This window comes from Salvia hispanica, chromosome 6 (genome assembly GCF_023119035.1).
Source record: "Salvia hispanica cultivar TCC Black 2014 chromosome 6, UniMelb_Shisp_WGS_1.0, whole genome shotgun sequence".
Lineage (NCBI taxonomy): Eukaryota > Viridiplantae > Streptophyta > Magnoliopsida > Lamiales > Lamiaceae > Salvia > Salvia hispanica.
Window position 1 is genome coordinate 11257937 of NC_062970.1, and position 18523 is coordinate 11276459.

At 35.4% G+C, this 18523-nt stretch overlaps 2 protein-coding genes and 1 pseudogene across 2 annotated transcripts; 2 read left to right on the top strand and 1 right to left on the bottom strand.

Moving 5' to 3' along the window:
- The first annotated feature begins 1306 nt into the window (after positions 1-1306).
- On the top strand, positions 1307-4328 carry LOC125192441 (L-lactate dehydrogenase A-like). Its single transcript, XM_048090010.1, has 2 exons — positions 1307-2013; positions 3785-4328. The coding sequence occupies exons 1-2, from the start codon at positions 1405-1407 to the stop codon at positions 4229-4231; spliced, it is 1056 nt and encodes a 351-aa protein (XP_047945967.1). The 5' UTR covers positions 1307-1404; the 3' UTR covers positions 4232-4328.
- Positions 4329-16352: 12024 nt separating this feature from the next.
- On the top strand, positions 16353-16773 carry LOC125192651 (annotated as a pseudogene).
- An 802-nt stretch (positions 16774-17575) lies between these two features.
- Positions 17576-18249, bottom strand: LOC125192650 (14 kDa proline-rich protein DC2.15-like). The gene has a single exon (XM_048090272.1). It carries the CDS (start codon positions 18198-18200, stop codon positions 17775-17777), a length of 426 nt encoding a protein of 141 aa, XP_047946229.1. The 5' UTR covers positions 18201-18249; the 3' UTR covers positions 17576-17774.
- Positions 18250-18523: the final 274 nt, after the last annotated feature.

Consider the following 18523-nt stretch of genomic DNA (forward strand, 5'->3'; position numbering starts at 1 on the left):
AATGAGAGTATGGTGCGCAATTGCGTCTACAGATGCAACTTAGCAATCGGTAAGTTCCAGGGGTACTTCCAACAGGAAGAGCGGGCAGCGGAGAGCGGCACGAGCGAGCTCGACATCATCGGTGTCGCCTTGGCGACCTACCAAAGCTTGGAGATGATACCGTTCAAGTACCTCGATTGTTGGCGGGAGGGGCGCCGACATTCGAAGTATGGGGGCGGCATAGTAGCATCCTCCTCCAGCTCCTCTAGCAAACGGTCGAGGTCGGTAGTCCTATCCGACGGCGCCTCCGATGATGTGGCTACCCAGCTTGCCGGAACTAACTTGGGTAGCCTCGACGCTAGCCCGAGCAGTTCCGCCGGCGGCAAGGAAGGAAGAAGGCGATGGCTACCCGCCGTCGCGCCCCAACTCCAGCCGCCCTCGCCCCCGCCCCGGCTCCCGGTCTCTTTGTGCCTCCTCCGAACAACTCGTTGTGGACCCTTTTGGGTCAACTCTATTTGAACGATACGTCTAAGATGACTCCGGATCAACTTGCAACACATGAGCAAATGATCCGGGTCTCAAGAGGCAATTGGGGTTAGAGGAGTAGTCTTCCACGTGTGTAATTTTTAATTTGTAGGATTTTAATTATTTATTTATTTTATTTTCTAGGATTTTAATTATGTATTTTTATTTTTTTAGTATTTTAATTATGTAATTTTTATTTTTTAGGATTTTAATTATGTAATTTTTATTTTTTAATGTATTTTTACAATGTAGAAATGTTTTTAATAATTGGAGTATTTAAATTGAATAATAGAATGGTGGGACCCTTTAACTTGTCCTTAGCTGCTCTTAGCTAAGGACAAGGAGTAAAAGTGGGTCTGGGCCTACTTCCGTGCTTTTAGCTAAAAGCACGGATGAGGATGCTCTAAATGAGTTAAGTAAAAGAAGAATAAATTAAGAAATGAAAAACATAAAGAGATGAGGAGAGAATAAAATAAAAGAGAATGGAGTAATTGACAAGAAATTTGTTGATTTTTAGTTAGTAAAAATTAAATCACTCACTTCATTCTATGTCACATAATAAAAAAGACAAAGTGACTCAACTCCTATCAAAGAAAAAAAAGAGTAATTTTTATTAATAAGGGATGGAGGTAGATAAGAATAGGACCCACTTAATTGGCCAATTGACCAATAGTAGAAAAGGATGCTTAGCCCATGGTAATAGAGGAAAACCACGACCACCAATAACAAAGTCTTGGAATAAAAGTTGACCATTGAAAACCAAGAGCACCATTTTCTTCCGCCCCACGCCACGCCACCACCTGAATAGGAGACAGGCTTACTATTTATAACCCCCAAATCTAAGCCCCCTCCTCATAAAAAAAACACAAATCCACAAATCCAAATCCGAATCCAAAAAAAATGCACAAGGCGTCCTCCTCCTCCTTCCTCGGCCCCGACGGCCTCGACCTCTCCAACTCCTTCTTCACCCCAATCTCCGGCACCGCCCCCGCCACCTCCCCCCGCCGCAACACCAAGATCACCGTGGTCGGCGTGGGCAACGTCGGCATGGCCATCGCCCAGACCATCATCACCCAGGACCTCGCCGACGAGCTCACCCTCGTCGACGCCAACTCCGACAAGCTCAGCGGCGAGGTCCTCGACCTCCAGCACGCCGCCGCCTTCCTCCCCCGCGTCAAGATCAACGCCTCCCTCGACTACACCGCCACCGCCGACTCCGACCTCTGCATCGTCACCGCCGGCGCCAGGCAGAACCCCGGCGAGACCAGGCTCAATCTGCTCCAGCGCAATGTCGCGCTCTTCAGGCACATCGTGCCGCCGCTCGCCAAATTCTCGCCGGATTCGATTATTCTGGTGGTTTCTAACCCCGTCGATGTGCTCACCTATGTGGCGTGGAAGCTTTCTGGGTTTCCGGCGAATCGGGTTCTCGGGTCGGGTACCAATCTGGATTCGTCGCGGTTTCGGTTTCTGATCGCCGATCACCTTGATGTCAATGCGCAGGATGTGCAGGTTAGAAGTATATTTCTTTTAGTATTTTATTATATATTTTATTTGTCACTTTTTTCGCCATCTACTTTATGCAAGTCATTGTTAATGCATTTTAAAGTAATGTGATTTTTAAAAACGGTAATTTGCCTAAATTTCTAAACTTTCTTCAAAATTTGGTTTACAAACGACTTAAAAATTCGCCACTAAATTATTAGACTATTAATTTGTTTTGATTTTGAACTCAAATATTGATTTGTTACTCCCTCTGTTTTCTAAATATATGAATTCTGTTTTCTAATATATGAATTTTGGAAATGAAGCTAGTTTTAAAATTGGTAAAGTAAGAGATATTAATGAATAAGAAGAGATGAAGAGAAAAAATAGTGGAATTAGTATATTAGATTGTGGGGTCTATTTTTTAAAATAAAATTTTTTCTACTTTTAATAAACAGACTCATAGGGAAAGAATTTATATTTTAGGAAACCGATGTATTATTATTTTGCAATTAATCATGATTTTGATGCTAATATATGTTCATGACTTACTTACGTGACATTTTGAACGTTAACCAAAACGAGTTTCTATTTTAAGGATCGAACAACATCATATACTTAATTAAACTAATTAAATCAAACTTATTTTTATTAGATTATGATTTATATTAAACTATATTAGATAAACTAATTAAATCAAACTCTTTTTATTAGATTATGATTTATATTAAATTATATTAGATGCAAAATTAAAATAAATTAATAATTTGTTAATTTGTAGACTAATTTTTAAAATTGATATGCAAAATCTGAATTTTAGTGAAAGTTAAGAAACTTAAAGTAAATATCTCTTTTAAAAATGTAACCAACAAAGGGAAGCGAAATAGTAGTAACTTTTTCTTTGGTTTATCAAAGAATGTTTTTATTTTAATTAGACGACGATTGTGGTAGTTCCAAAGTGATTGAGTAGTTCATTTGTCGGGTATTGCATATACCACCGGCCACAAATTGGAAATTGATCTAACCTTTATTTTATTTTCACTTTTTCATGAGAACCACGTTAGGTGTCCACTAATGTGGTTCATCCCACTTCCTAATATATTTTGATCCTCACCTACTCTGTCCCTCTCTCTCTCTCTCTCGAGAACGATTTACTGGTTATTTCTTGTCGATATATAAGAGTTAATCTTGTCTATGCTATAGAAATTGAGGGTTTAATGCACATGACACTGTTTAAGTGTTAGAGCACATTATTATATTCTTCATTCGTTCTTAAAAGCATGAACTATTTTCTTTTTTGTCCGTTCCTGAAAAGTACGAACTTTTTTGTTTTAGAAATCCAACTATACTGCTAAAAATGTGGATATCACTCTCCACTGACACGATTTCCACTATCATTTCTTGACATTTCTCTTACTCGCCAATTATGCATTAAAACACATGTCAAACCAAATGTTTACATTTTTAAGGGACAGGGGAGTATAAAAATCTTGTGATCTGATTGTTAATTCTTGATATTTACATCGTTTGTTAGGAAATGTGCGTTCGATCTAGAAATGTCAGTCTGTTCGATCTAGTTACGTGAGAAACATATGTCTTATAGAGTAGTTCATTCATAAATGATCCATGTTCTGCTTTAAGTAGTCAATATTCAGTAATTGGAAGTTATGATTTATTGCCGAGTTATGATTTATTCAGTATCAACTCCCCTTGATTTGTAAGATGTCATGTAATCAAAGTAAATCAGTCAAAACTAGATGTTATTTTCCAATAACTAACAAAACCAATATGTGCCTAGGCCTACATCGTTGGGGAGCATGGTGATAGTTCAGTTGCACTGTGGTCAAGCATCAGCGTGGGAGGCGTACCGGTTCTAAGCTTTCTAGATAGACAACAAATTCCCTACGAGAAGAAAACGCTTGAAAACATACACAAAGAGGTTGTGCAAGGTGCCTACGAGGTCATACGTTTGAAGGGCTACACTTCTTGGGCAATAGGCTACTCAGTTGCAAGCTTGGCTCGTACGTTATTGAGGAACCAGAGAAGGATTCATCCCGTCACTATTCTTGCAAAGGGTTTCTACGGTATCAATGGAGGTGATGTGTTCCTCAGCCTTCCAGCTCAGCTTGGCCGGAGGGGTGTCTTGGGCGTCACCAACGTGCATCTTACTGATGAGGAGGTAGAGAAACTCAGGAACTCGGCTAAGACCATTCTTGATGTCCAGAGCCAGTTGGGGTTAAAATGAATGAATCATGTTTTGATGTTTTAATTTCATTGTTGTAATGTTTCTATCTATGTACTTGACCTTAGAGAGTATTATGAATGCTGTTTTATTTTGCATAGATGGATATATGGTAATGGTGTGCATGACCAAGCTCATTTCTTTGAAGATTTGTTGCCATGTATTGGTGTGATTTACTCTTTGCTAGGAGAATTCATCCCAAAAGATTAGTCTATTAAAAAAGAGAGTCCATTTTAGTTTATAAACTCCACACTAATAGTTCTTATTGTCGATGCAAGACATTGGGTGTGAACACTAATTAACACTATTTTAGACAACTTGTAAGCTCCCAATATCTTACATGATCTCGACAACGAAGCGCACTTCAGTTAGTAAGACGCTTCTCCTTTAACCAATAGGTTGGAGGTTCGAGTTATCATGTGGAGTAAATGGGGAACCATTGTTGATCCTCTTATTGTGAGGGAAAAAAAAAAATCTTACATGATCTCTAAACAATTAATAAGATATAATATGTCAATAGCTTATAAGTTTTTAAAGTGCCAGAATAATTTGAGTATAGTTGTTACCCACTTACAGAGAAACTTCTTAAACAATTGTGTTTGGAGTTTTTAAGCTGAGTCAGAAAGCTCTAATAACTTCTCAAAAAACTTATATTCTATTTTAAGGATTTTATAAACTTAGCCAACCACACCGAATAAATTTATAACCCTAAATTACTTATTAATTGTTTTAAGGAGATGTAAACTTAGCATAAGAACATATTACAGTAAAATTATACTACTAGCTTTTTAGTCATTTAATTATAATATATTTCAGAGGAGTTTATAAGCTCAGTAAAATACTTTATTCTGTAAGAAATCGATGGAAATCCAGTCATAGATATCAATTTCAAGCTTTCCTATAATAAAGTCCAAGTGTTTGAAATAGTGTTATAAAAAGTGAAACTTTTTCAGTAGAGAATAACATGTTTGAATAATTATGCAGAGTGAGGACACGTTTTTAGAAATTGATGCATAAATCATACTGCTAATTACACGCAAAATCAGAGGGGGACCTGTATATTCTTTTCTTGTATTCTTTCTGTCCGAATAAAATGTCATACTTTTATTTTTAGTTTGTTCCAAATAAGACGATACATTTTTATTTTTAGTAAATTTTTCTACCCAATTAATATGTCCACCTATTTTTTCTCTCACCAATTATATTCAACTCTTTTTCTCTTTTCATTTAGTACTACACCCACTCTTTCTTTCTTCAATTAATCAAATTAACCAACAATTCCTAAAATCTCATGCTAACTAAGAAATGTATTATCTTAACTAGGATTGAGGGAGTACTACAAATTGTCATCTTAGTCGGGACTGAGGAATTACTACAAATTAAATAAGAGGGGGACTGTATATTCTTTTTCTTGTGTACAAGTTAGAAATTTTGGGTATAGAAATGAACTTAGTCAACCATTATATTACCCAAAAAATATAATAAAAATAGTATATCGAAAATGGACAACAAAGAACAAAAAATAAATTATAAAACTGAAGCTAGAAAACCATTTTAGTAGCTGATTCATCTTCATGTAAACGAGATAGTCACCTATAATATTCTTTATATCCGCGTGTCATCTCCAAAGAAGAATAACTTTTTCTTGTTAGTAGCAGCACCGTTGACCGAATGAGCTCCAAAGAACTACAAGAGGCGAGGGCAGAGCTTCAACAATAATGATTCAATGAGCTTTCGTATGCTGTATGAATGTAGAGAATGGTGTGTTGAAATTAGACTTATCAATTGGCCGACCTGGCCTGGGCCCGGTGATGGCCAGTCTAGGCTTGACCCAACGATGAAATGAAGCAAGACTAGGGTAATTAGTTGAACCATGGGTTCTAATAGGACCATTCTGTAAACCCGAGTCCAATCGAGCCAATTAGGTAAGCTATAAGAAGCAAGACTACAACTTTGACAATGAGAATGCAAAGAGCTTTCATATGCTATGAGAATGTTGAAAATGGTGTGTTGGAATAAGACCTTGTCAACTGGATTTTACCCACCTCTTGTAATACGTAAAAAATACCGAAAAATGATATATCGCCTGTATCGTATTTTTGATATATCGTAATTTTCGATATAATGATACGACATCGTGATCGCAAGTTTTCGATACGATAACGATACGAATTTCCTCATATCGCGATATATCGTTGTTTTATATCGAAAATACGATATATATCGAAATTTTTCAATATATCAAAATTTTTCGATATATATCGATATTTAACGATTTTCGATATACATCGATATATATCGAAATTTTCGATATATATCGATATATAACGATATATCCACACCATTAACGGAGTATGAAATTTTTGTATATTCTCGAAAGTTCGATAGATCGAAATTCGACATATTTAAACTTTCGATAATGATAACCATATGAAATTCTTTTCATATCGATATTTTCGATACGATACACGATACGATCGCTATACGATATATCGTAATCTAACAAAATTTTGTTGCTTGGTGTGGGGCCGGTCTAGGCCCAATCCATTGGTGATATGAAGCGAGAGTCATTGGTTGAATTAAGCTACAATTGAATTAAACAATATCTTTTGGTCCAAATTTAATGATTCCGTAAAAAATTAATGGTTAACCTCATTTTGAGATAATTGATGAGTTATATATAGACAAAAACATCCTTGTATAGGACAAAAGCTAACACGCTTATCATGTGTAGGACCAAATTGGTTTTATATGCAAATGCAGGGGACCGGTTTTGGACTTTAAAATGCTATTGCCGTCATTTTTTACGAAACTATTAAATATGAACGAAAATATATTGTGTATGACCAAAAGCCAGTTAATGTATAAGACCAAAATATTATTGAGCCAATGTACGAGACCACTTTTAAAATTTAATTAGTCTAGTCTAATGCCTACACAAGTCCCAACCAAATCCACATAAATGCAACATTTAATTTTGACTACATTCAATTTTTTTCTTATAATTTTTAATCCAAGATGTAAAAATGATTGTTGTGAAATTTATTTTTAAAATGTTACTCATCTTGGTATTCAAAACCTAGTATCCGATGAGCAATTATAAGATTTTAAAATTTTATTATTTAATTCATATACTTTGAAATTTAAAAATACAATATCTACTAACAAAAATAACAATATAGTTCTTTCTAGCACTTCTATTAAATAAAGAACTAAGGAAAAATCATGGTTGTACAAAGTTAACAAATGAACTTAAATACTATATAAGTTTAGATTTGTTGGAAATGAGACATAAATGTTATTATATGTCTCTTCTCTAGTTAAGTCATTTCCGGTTGATAAGTTTTGCTAACCCAAAGATTAAAACTTGAGTTCGGAAAGCATATTAGAAGATCTATAGTTGAGAACAAAAATCTTTATGCAGAGAAGTAAGCGTTTCGATTCTTTAAATCTTGACACTATGATTTTCCGTCCATATTATTTCATTAATTATGATTTATATTCGTTTTACATTAATGAAATGTGTTCATGCAACTTGTTTCACTTGCACAAGAAATAGTCTAATAATCACATATATATCTAATTTGCTGATTTTATTTATTTTGCAAAATCTTCCACTATAAATCCCAATACTACATAGTCTAATAATCACCTAAATATGATTTATATTCGTTTTACATTAATGAAATGTGTTCCTAGCATGCAACTTGTTTCAATTGCACAAGAAATAGTCTAATAATCACCAAAATATATCTATTTGCTTATTTTATTTATTTTGCAAAATCTTCCACTATAAATCCCAATACTATGACCCAAAATTTGAGAGGTTGAAGGTTCCCAATAGTCGCTTGAGGTTGAAGGTTGCTAGCGAAAAATGAAAGACAAACAAAGGGACTGGGCAAGCATTAAAGTGAGATCTAGCCTATGTTTATTCTTCCTATGAATGTCATGTTACACTTGGAGCTGTTGGGTTCCACTAGATCTCGTGTATCCTCTCATTGATAGTGATTTACTCCCTCGGTCCAGGAATGGGAGGCTCTGTGTGTTTGACACAAACGTTAAGAAATATAATGGAAAGTGGAATAGTGGATCTTACTTTTATATACTAATTTTATAATAAAATATGAATAAGATTAGTGGAATACGTAATTCATTACCAAAAATAGCATAAAGCAAATAAAATATTTATTGGTAGATGAACGAAAATGACAAAATGAAACGATTATTGATGGACAGAGAGTAGTTTACATAATGCAAAATTGGTATCAATGGTACGAAAAGGCATTTGTAATTATCATGGTAATTTCGAGAGTTGAAGGACACATTTCTTTTTGTAACAATGACTAAGCCGCGCACATGGTTATGTAAAATGGTACTCCGCATAACAAATTCTAAAACAATTAACTAAAAAGTATGATTATGTAAAATGGTAACGTAGCAAAATCTAAGAGCACTCCCAATGGTGCCGGCTAAAAGTTGGCATTTTTTCTCCGTCTATTGCCGAGTTATCACCGACCAATGGGAGAGGTCTGCGAAATTCGGCGACTTTTCCTCCCGTGTTTTATCGCCAACCGGCGAAAAATCGCCGGATTATCGCCGAATTATCGCTGCACCAACGGTGGGCGATCATCGAGCGATGAACACGATTTTTTTGTTTTTTTTGTCCTCAACGTCACCCTATAAACACACACCTGTCTGCATCATCGAGTCACGGTGTCTCAACCGAGTCCGAGTCCGCCCGTCGGGGTGTACCGTACAACGAACATGAACGGTTCAAGGCGTTCATGGACATACACCAGAAGGAGGCCCATCGAGCACTACAACACGATATGATCGAAGAATTGTGGGTAAATAGAAACCGCGCCCACCGCCCTTGAATTTTTGTACTTTGAATTTTTTTTTCCATTCCTGTACTTATTTATTTTTTTTATTAATTTTCATCGTTGTAATGTTTACCCGTGTTTAATACAACGAACTTTATTACTATTATTTGTTTTGTCTTATAAATTAAATTAGCTAGCTTTATTATATACAAAAATAAAACAATTAAATTAGTGATGATGTAAAAATGAAATGTTGAGTTAGGGAGAAATAAGGGAGAAATAAGGGAGAAACCATTGGAGCATTGTTGGCCTAAAAGTTGGCTAAAAACTGGGGATAAATTATGGTGCTGATGTGGCAGGAGTTAGGGAGAAATAAGGGAGGTTTTAGGAAAACTGTTGGAAATGCTCTACTCCAGTTATTTCTACTTTCCAAGGAGCTATGTGAAATCATCAAGTGGTTGATTATCTCACCAAGTTCGTTTTAGTTAGATATTATCTTCGTCTTTTAAAAATAAAAGCTATTTTTATTTTGGGCCATCTCTTAAAAATATAATTTTTTTAAAACTTTCTATTGTAAGAAATGGACCCCACAATTCACTAACTCTATTTCCACTACTTTTTCTCTTCATTTCTCTTACTTTACTCATTTTTCTCCCCCTCTCTTATTTTAATAATTGTGCATTAAAATCCGTGCCATTTCAAATGTTTCTATTTTTAAAAAACGAAAATATTATCGGACAAAATGAGCTTGTGAATTTCAAAAAGTAGATTCCCTCTTGTACCTTAGTATATCCACACTAGTTGTGATTCACTTCCAGCAATTGGCAATTGGCACAAAAAATGCTCCAAAAACATTTTATGTGTTAGTATGCATTGAAATTTGCACGCTCCTCGCGAATTCACGCAATAGATTTCAGCCATCCCGACCATAGTTAGGATGTGAAAAACACGATTTTTTTTTCCCGAACATACTTCTAATTAATTTCATAGTTTTTGTTTTATTTCCTTTTGGGTCGCTAGGGTTTTCTAGCCGCTTATAAATAGTGGATGTCTTTGAATGCTGTTTCTGATTCATAAGATTATTTACGTTTTACCGAAACTAAGGTTTTACTGATTACTCATCAGTTCAGTTATTCTTTTACATTTTTTTTTCAAACTATTTGCATAATTAATTTATATTAAAAATATTTAACCACATAATATTACATGTAATTACCTACCAACTTATTAAATGTCTGAATATTTGGTATTTATATTTTTGAATCCAATTTTAAGTTTTAAGGATTGAAACTGCATAATACTCCCTCTATCTCCTATTATATGTCTTAATTTTTCACTTCGGTCTGTTATTATAAAATTGTCTAACTTCACTTACAATACTCCCTCCGTTCCATAGTAATAGGAGCGTTTTTCCATTTTCGTCCGTTCCATAGTAATAGAGTCATTTCCCTTTTTAGTAAAAATCAACACATTTTTCCACACCTACTTACTCTCTCTTACTTTTTTCTATCTTCATCTCTCTACCTTTTTCATTTTCCACTTTATTCTCTCTTTACTTAACTCACCTAACACAATTTTTCTTAATTTTCGTGCCGAAAAGTTTTGACTTCATTACTATGGAACAGATGAAGTATTATTTTTGCTAATGGACCTAATATTTCGCTAACTCAATTCTACTAACATTTTAATATAAAACTAATACTAAATAAAAGTAGGACTCATATATCACTAATTTTTCTAACTCACTTTCTTTTATAGTATTTCTTAACTATCTGATCGTTTGGATGACCCATAGCCGCTGCAAAGCAATTCCAGCAATTCTGCGTTTCAATTCGTTATGGATCAAGGTACGCTTCCGCTCTACAGTTTATGCTCCTTCTCCATCGTTCTCGGTTAATCATCGTAGAGAGCTTTATGTAATTGTTCACTCAATTATTCCAACAAGTGGTATCAGAGCCACTCTATTGATGATTATCTGAGAATTGAGAAAAGGAAATTAAGGTTTTGATTTTATGAATAAAATCATACGGTTCTTATTTTGCGATACACGGCGAGATTGTTATAATTATTTATGTTGGTGATTTAGCCTAATTATGTATGCATCGAATTGATTGGATTTCTGTTATCTTTACGCATACTGAATTGTTAATTGCCAAATTCAAGTCGCTGCTTTGGGTTTATTCACAAATCACAATTGTTGATATAATATTGCTTTGCACGTGTTCCAAGACATGTTTTGATTGTGGTTTTGCAATTTCCGAGATTCAGTTTACAATTATGTGCAAATCTTTTCAATATGGCCTTATTAAAATATTGCACAAATTGATTCTTTCCTTTGTTATGTGGAGTATTAAATATTGCCGTATCCCTATGTAAATGGTAATTGAGAATTGTTGTTTTATCAACTATGGAAATTTTGTAGAAAATTGTTTCTGCATATACGTATGGTGGTGTGTATTTTTTAGTTGATGTATTGGTGTTGGTGAATTTCCTTTTGGCAAAAATTTATGCGTACGGTTATATGTTTTGTTAATTCGGATTATGTTGAGGATTTGCAAATTGTATATGTTCGGTGATTAGGATTTTATAGTTCATGGTTGTTATGTGAATCCATAAACTTAGGATATATATTCTGTGGATTTGTTTAGTTATTTTAATGATGCTTCTGGTTGTGTTATGTTCATTGGTTATGATCTTGGGAACATTAAAATTTGGATTTTGTCGATTTTAGTGAAAATCGAATTTGGCAAAATTATATGGAATCCCATTAGGAGTCAGCAATTTGCGATTTGCTTGGGGAGTTATTGGACTGGCCGTCAGGATTCATCGACTTGCTGAGTTCGCGAGGTACGTGAACCCGGTGACTCGTTGGCTAGCCATTATACTCCAGAAAGTTAACTACCACTTGCTTGCAAGCGTTTATATTCAGTTTTAAAATTTTAAATTCAATAATTTTGGTGCATCTCATGTTCCTTTTATTGGTGTGTGTATTTTAATGCGGATATTAGTCGGCCCACAGGAAGATTAATATTTGGCACGAGATACACACATATCTTTAGTGATAAATACGTGACAATTATTCAGTTTTCGTGTAAGTAATGTGTGATGCCCACAGGTGGACACTGCTTAACATGATCTTATTGTCAGTGTTTGATCACTGTAAAGAGGCTACCACTTACAAATTCACATTACTGTCAAAGGACTTTTTTTTTTTTTTACATTACTGTCAAAGGACTTATTGTGAATGTTGTGCTCGGTACCTCGATATGGTTTACTAATGTTCAAAATAGATTAGTCGAAATAAGACGTTGCAACAGTAACCTCTCTTGTCCAGACTTCTTTACTGCGAATGTTAGGACGGTAAGTGTGTGTGTATTTTAATGCGGATATTAGTCGGCCCACAGGAAGATTAATATTTTGGCACGAGATATACACATACCTGTGGTGATAAATACGTGATGATTATCCAGTTTTCGTGTGAGTAAATGTGATGCCCATAGGTGGACATTACTTGACATGATCTTATTGTCAGTGTTTGATTACTGCAAAAGGTTACCACTTGCAAGTTCATATTACTGTCCACAGACTTGATTTGAATGTTGTGCTGGTACCTCGAGATGCTACCATTTTATTTGAATTTTATGATGTGAGCATGACAATTAATTTGGTTTTGTTCTCTATTCAATTATGATGTCTGCTTTTGCAGTTTCTTCCAACATGAACAATATGTTAGTGTTGAATGAGTCAAATTTTAAGGATTGCAAAGATTATATTTTGATTGCTCTGGGTTGCATGGATCTGGATTACGCGCTAAGGATTGAATAACCTACTTCTCCTACGGACGATAGTACTTCTTATCAAAGGAGAAACTACGAGAAGTAGGAATACTCGAATCGTGTAAGTCTACCGATCATTGGGCTTAGCATCCCAGAAGCCTTTCAAGGCACTGCATCTGAGTATATCACTAAGGCCAGTGAATACCTTGCCAAAATTAAGGAACGTTTTGTGAAAAACATTAAGGTTGAGACAAGCGTGCTTGATCTCAATAAATTATAAGGGCAAGGGCAACATTAGAGAGCACATTCTGAAAATGTCTCACGTTGCTTCACTTAAGCGTGAATTCTAATGACTTGTTTGTGCATTTGGTGTTGCACACATGGTCAGTATCTCAAGAAATAAAGTAAAGGGTTCATCACAAAGGTAATAACATAAGGACAACGATAGTTGTTTCTTTTGTGGTAGACATGTATATAATAAAAGGAAGAATTGTGACGGATATCACGCATGGCGTACATATGAAGTTACAATTCTTATTTTGGTCTGTTCTGAAATTAATTTGGATTTAGTCCCTAATGATATATAGTGAGTAGATTCTGGTGCTACTGCTCACATAAGGTTATCATTATAAGCCTGTCTGAACTGCCGAAAGTCAATTGATGGTGAAAGATACATCTATGTGGGATAAGACAAATCGGTGGAAGTATAGACTATTGGGCATTGTAGATTGTTATTAAAGACTGGAATTTTTCGGTTTTGAAGGATACTTTATTGTACTGTCTTTTAGATAAAATTTGGTTTCTATTTCTGCTTTGGATAAATTTGGATTCGCTTGTTCATTCAGAAATAGTAAACTTCTTCCTTCAAATAATTCTAGTATTGTGAGCACTGTTTCCTTAGGTGCATATAACAATCTTTGTATTCTCGATTATGTTACTTCATATTCAGAAGCTTTGCATGTTGAATCAAAAGGGACTAAGCAAATTAAATAATACAAATTTGGTTAATTTATGACAAAAGTGTTTTGGTTATATCTCAAAATAAAGGATTGTAAGACTTATGTCATATGTTGTATTGAATACACTTATCTTTTCAAAACTTGATTTGTGTGTTCAATGTATTAAAGGAAAGCAGGCCAAACATAAGAAATTAGGTGTCAATAAAGCTATACATTTTAGAATTGATATATACGGACATTTGTGGTTCATTCCCTTCTGTTTTTTGGAATGACCAACAATATTTTATATCATTCATAGGCGAATATATCTTGTTTTGGGCACCTCATTTAATCTATTAAAAGTCTGGGGCTTTAGACAAGTTCAAAATATTCAGGGCTGATGTTGAGCTCCAACTCGACAAAGGCATTAAGAAAGTCAAATCTGGTCGTGGTGGCGAATACTACGACAGAAATGACTGCTCAGGTGAATGTCAAAGACCTTTTGCTCTCTATTCGAAAGAGTGATCGTCCATTAGTATACCATGTCAGGATTTCCTAGCTTGAGTGGTGTAGCTGAAAGACGAAATAGAACTCTTAAAGATATGTGAAGGAGTATGATTTATCATTCTTCCTTGTCGCATTCGCTTTAGGGAGAGGCATTAAAGACTATAGCATATATTCTCACTTTGGTTTTCCAGAAAAATTTAGGGGTTTTTAAATTTTATGATCCCACAAAAGGAACTAATTATTTTGGGACGAGAAATATAGTATTCCTTGAGGATGTTGAGTTTGAGGAGAAGAATGTGTTAAGGAACATTACTTTTGAGGAGGAGTCTGTATAAACACCTACTACTGCTTCTAACAATGATTAGATATCGATTACTATCATTGAAGAAGAAGCATATTAAGAACCTCAAGATAATATTATTGTAAACATTCAAAGTCATTTGAGATGCATATCATTGCAAGTCAATCTCAACATACCCCTATTACTAAAGGAGACAAACCTAGTCTCATTCAGTGCCCTAAGATAAATATTGAGATTTAGAAAATACAGAAGCTTTCATATGCTTCGGTGATTGGGAGTCTAATGTGTGCTCAAGTGTGTATTAGACCCAATTTGGTTTTAATTATTTATATGTTGGGCAGATATTTCAATAACCCGATATGGATCATTAGGAAGCAGCAAAATGGGTTATGAGATATTTATAGAGAACTAAGCATTACATGCTCGCATACAGAAAATCAGATCATTTGGAGAGATCTTTAGGCATTTTGATTATGATTTTGTTAGATGCCAATACAGTAAAGGATCCATTTTAGGTTACGTGTGTCTGTTGGTTGTAGAGCCATTTCGTGGAGAAGTGCTGAGCAAACACTTGTAGCTACTTCTGCCATGACAACGGAATTCGTAACTTGTTCTGGGGCATCTATTTATAAATATGACTGTGAAATTGTGTCACTAGGCTGCATATTGTAAGGTATTGAAAGACCACTGAAGTTATGTTGTGACAATAGCTCTGCAGTATTATATTCTAAAACAACAGGAGCTTCCTGGTTGTTAAATAAAGAGTTCGGAATGGACAAATGCATATAGAGCATAAGGGAACGGATTTGATGATGACAAATCCGCTCATTAAGGGACTATCACCAAAGGTCTTTCATGGGCACGTAGCCAAATGAGTGTTATGTTGTTTAAGGGTACTTCCGTTCAGTGGGAGTAGTTAGGGTTGTTGCTCTATATTGTGTTTTGAACATGAAGTTATAAACTCATGTTATTCTCTACAGAAATAAAGTATTATGTTTTGTCTATTATTTTTTGTTTGATCTCACTTTGGGAGGACCAGTTGGAAATAGGCATGTATGATCACCTTGCATGAAATTTCCATGCTACACTCCATAATTGATCTGTTGTTGATTATATTTGCATATGTGATTACTGATGGGTTTAATCATGAAAAAATATGGTGATTGCCCCTTTAGTCATATGTCGATATGGTTGATAATAAGATTGTTTGGAAATACAGTATGTGATAGCACTTTTGAGCGCTCATTCGGTTTGTACACATTTATTTGGTGTCATGTGTTGCCCATGTGGGAGATTGTTAGAAATTTGGGCATCCACATGACGAAATTAATGTGTATGGCTATCTTTCAGTTGTCCAATTAAAGTGATTCAGTAAAGATTAAAGTTTGGGTTTAAAGTGTATTTATTTGTTATGGAGATAGTGTAGATACCATAAAGTGATTTTCTATTTGATGAGGGACCGAATAGAAAATAAAAGGGTTTGTATTCAATATAAATATAAGCTAGGGTTATGGTCCCCAGACGTCAGAAGAACATTCGATATCTCTGTATTCTCTCGGCAGACTTATTGCGAAGAATGTCTCTGGTCGTTTGGAAGATCCATAGCCGCTGCAAAGCAATTCCAACAATTCCACCGTTTCAATTCGTTATGGATCAAAGTACGCTTCCGCTCTACAGTTTATGCTCCTTCTCCATCGTTCTCGGTTAATCATCGTAAAGAGCTTTATGTAATTGTTCACGCAATTATTCCAACAGGACACACATATTTGGGGACGAAAAATGGCTTCAAGAGCTGCCATTTTCATTGTCCTAAACATTCTCTTTTTCACACTAGCAAGCTCAACCAATGTCCCATGCCCTCCTTCATCTCCAACTCCGATCCCAAAGCCACCATCCCCGGCCCACCATGGCCATGGGCATGGCCACAAGGCGTCGAAGGGGAAGTGCCCCAAAGAAACACTCAAATTGGAAGTTTGCGCCAACTTGCTGAATGACTTGGTTCACCTTGTGGTGGGAACACCTCCCAAAACCCCATGCTGCACTCTCATTGAGGGTTTGGCCGATCTCGAAGCCGCGGTGTGCCTCTGCACTGCACTCAAGGCCAATGTGTTGGGAAACAACCTCAACATTCCCATCTCGCTCAGCTTGCTCGTTGAACTACTGTGGCAAGAAGGTGCCATCCGGCTTCCAATGCGCATAATTTTCACTGTGTCAACTAGCAATTATTATTCTTGTACATGTTCAAACAACAAGTCGTGGATATATAATTTTATTAAAAACCAGATCGTTGGCATATACACATATTTCAGTGATTGTTATTGAATATATAATAAAATACTAATAATAATCCTCAGCCATAAGTTTGGCAGGATTTCATAACATTCAATCACGACCACATGGATCCTCGAAATAAATCATATGTATCTCTCAAAACATTCAATAACATAAAAAAATTTCACCTATAGAAACCCTAACTCGGACCCATGACTTTTCATCTCTAAAAAAGCAAAACCCCACACAAAGCATTCACATATAATGACTTCAAGAAATGCCATTTTCATTGTCCTGAAACATTCTCTTGTTCGCTTTCTCTATAATTTCAAAAAAAATGAATAAAATGAAAAATCGAGCTTTGATTTTTGTGAAAATTGTAAAATTAAAAGTATCAATAATAATTTTTAATGTACTAGAATCAACCTAAATGTATAAAATCAAACAAAAGACGCTAAACGTGCCTTAAATTAGCATGATGCTCACATATGGTATATAACATATCATTCGTCATGATTTATACTCCATTTTTTTTATTTCAATAATAATGGAATCTTTTATAGTCACGTTTGCTTGCTATGCGTTACTTTTTTCAATACTTTACAAATTACAAAGAAATATACATTTTGATTTTAGTTAACTCGTGAAGTTTCTGCGACCAATAATATCATCAATCTTTCATGAGTACAATATCCCATGGGCAAGAATATACTATGAAATAATAATTAAACTTGAAGAGGAAATTAATATAATTTCAACTAAAAGAAAGGGTATTACATGAATAAGGAAAATTACTATCTCAACCCCACCGGCTGCTTTCATAAATGTGAAACAAGATACAAATCATAACCAACCAAAACATTTAAAAACTTGAATCTCAATAAATTAAAAAAAGCAAATCACTAAATAGAAACAAATGAAATTGATTATTTAGGCACATTGGAAGCCGGATGGAACCTTTTTGGAGCAAACATTGAGAAGCAAACTAAGAGAAATGGGGACGTTAAGGTTGATTCCCAAAACGTTGGCCTTGAGGGCAGTGCAGAGGCACACGGCTGCTTCGACATCGGCCAGCCCTTCGATGAGGGTGCAGCATGGAACTCTCGGAGGAGTACCAATGGTTGCACCAATCAATCCACCAAGCAAATTAGCACAAACACCTAGTTTTAGGGTATCCCTAGGGCAAGTAGACTTGCTCGGGGTGGCGGGTGTGGGAGGGCATGGGGTCGACTTAGGCAATGGTGGTGGCGGCTTTGGTTTGGGAGTAGGGCAAGATCCACATGCACTAGAAAGAGTGAAGAATACAAGGTTTATCACTAGGAAAAGGGCAACTGATGTGGTTTTCTTGGAACCCATTTCCCCTCTTGGTGTATGGACCCTAAAAACTTTCGGTACAAGACTTGGGATTTTTTGGATGTGTGACTTTGGTGCAAAAAAATGGGGTATTTATAGCTAGAAAAAGATGCTTAATTATTTAGGTGAAATGATAAAAAATTGTTTAGAGGGATGGATTGTAGCTGGCACAATGAGCATAGGGTTAGGCAAACTTTTGGATGCATGCGAATATGCAGTGCAGTCTGCAAATTGCCATGTTCCTTTGCCTCACTGTATTATATGAACGATTTCTCTAATTTATCTTAGGTTGGTAGATATGCAATTGTTTAATTGTTAGAAATATT

What these genes read in the sequence shown, in the direction of transcription:
- LOC125192441 (XM_048090010.1), top strand. Translation starts at nt 1,405, where the DNA reads ATGCACAAGGCGTCCTCCTCCTCCTTCCTCGGCCCCGACGGCCTCGAC. An exon ending in TCAATGCGCAGGATGTGCAG is followed by an intron (nt 2,014 to 3,784) that starts GTTAGAAGTATA and finishes ATATGTGCCTAG; the next exon opens with GCCTACATCGTTGGGGAGCA.
- LOC125192650 (XM_048090272.1), bottom strand. Translation starts at nt 18,200, where the DNA reads ATGGGTTCCAAGAAAACCACATCAGTTGCCCTTTTCCTAGTGATAAAC.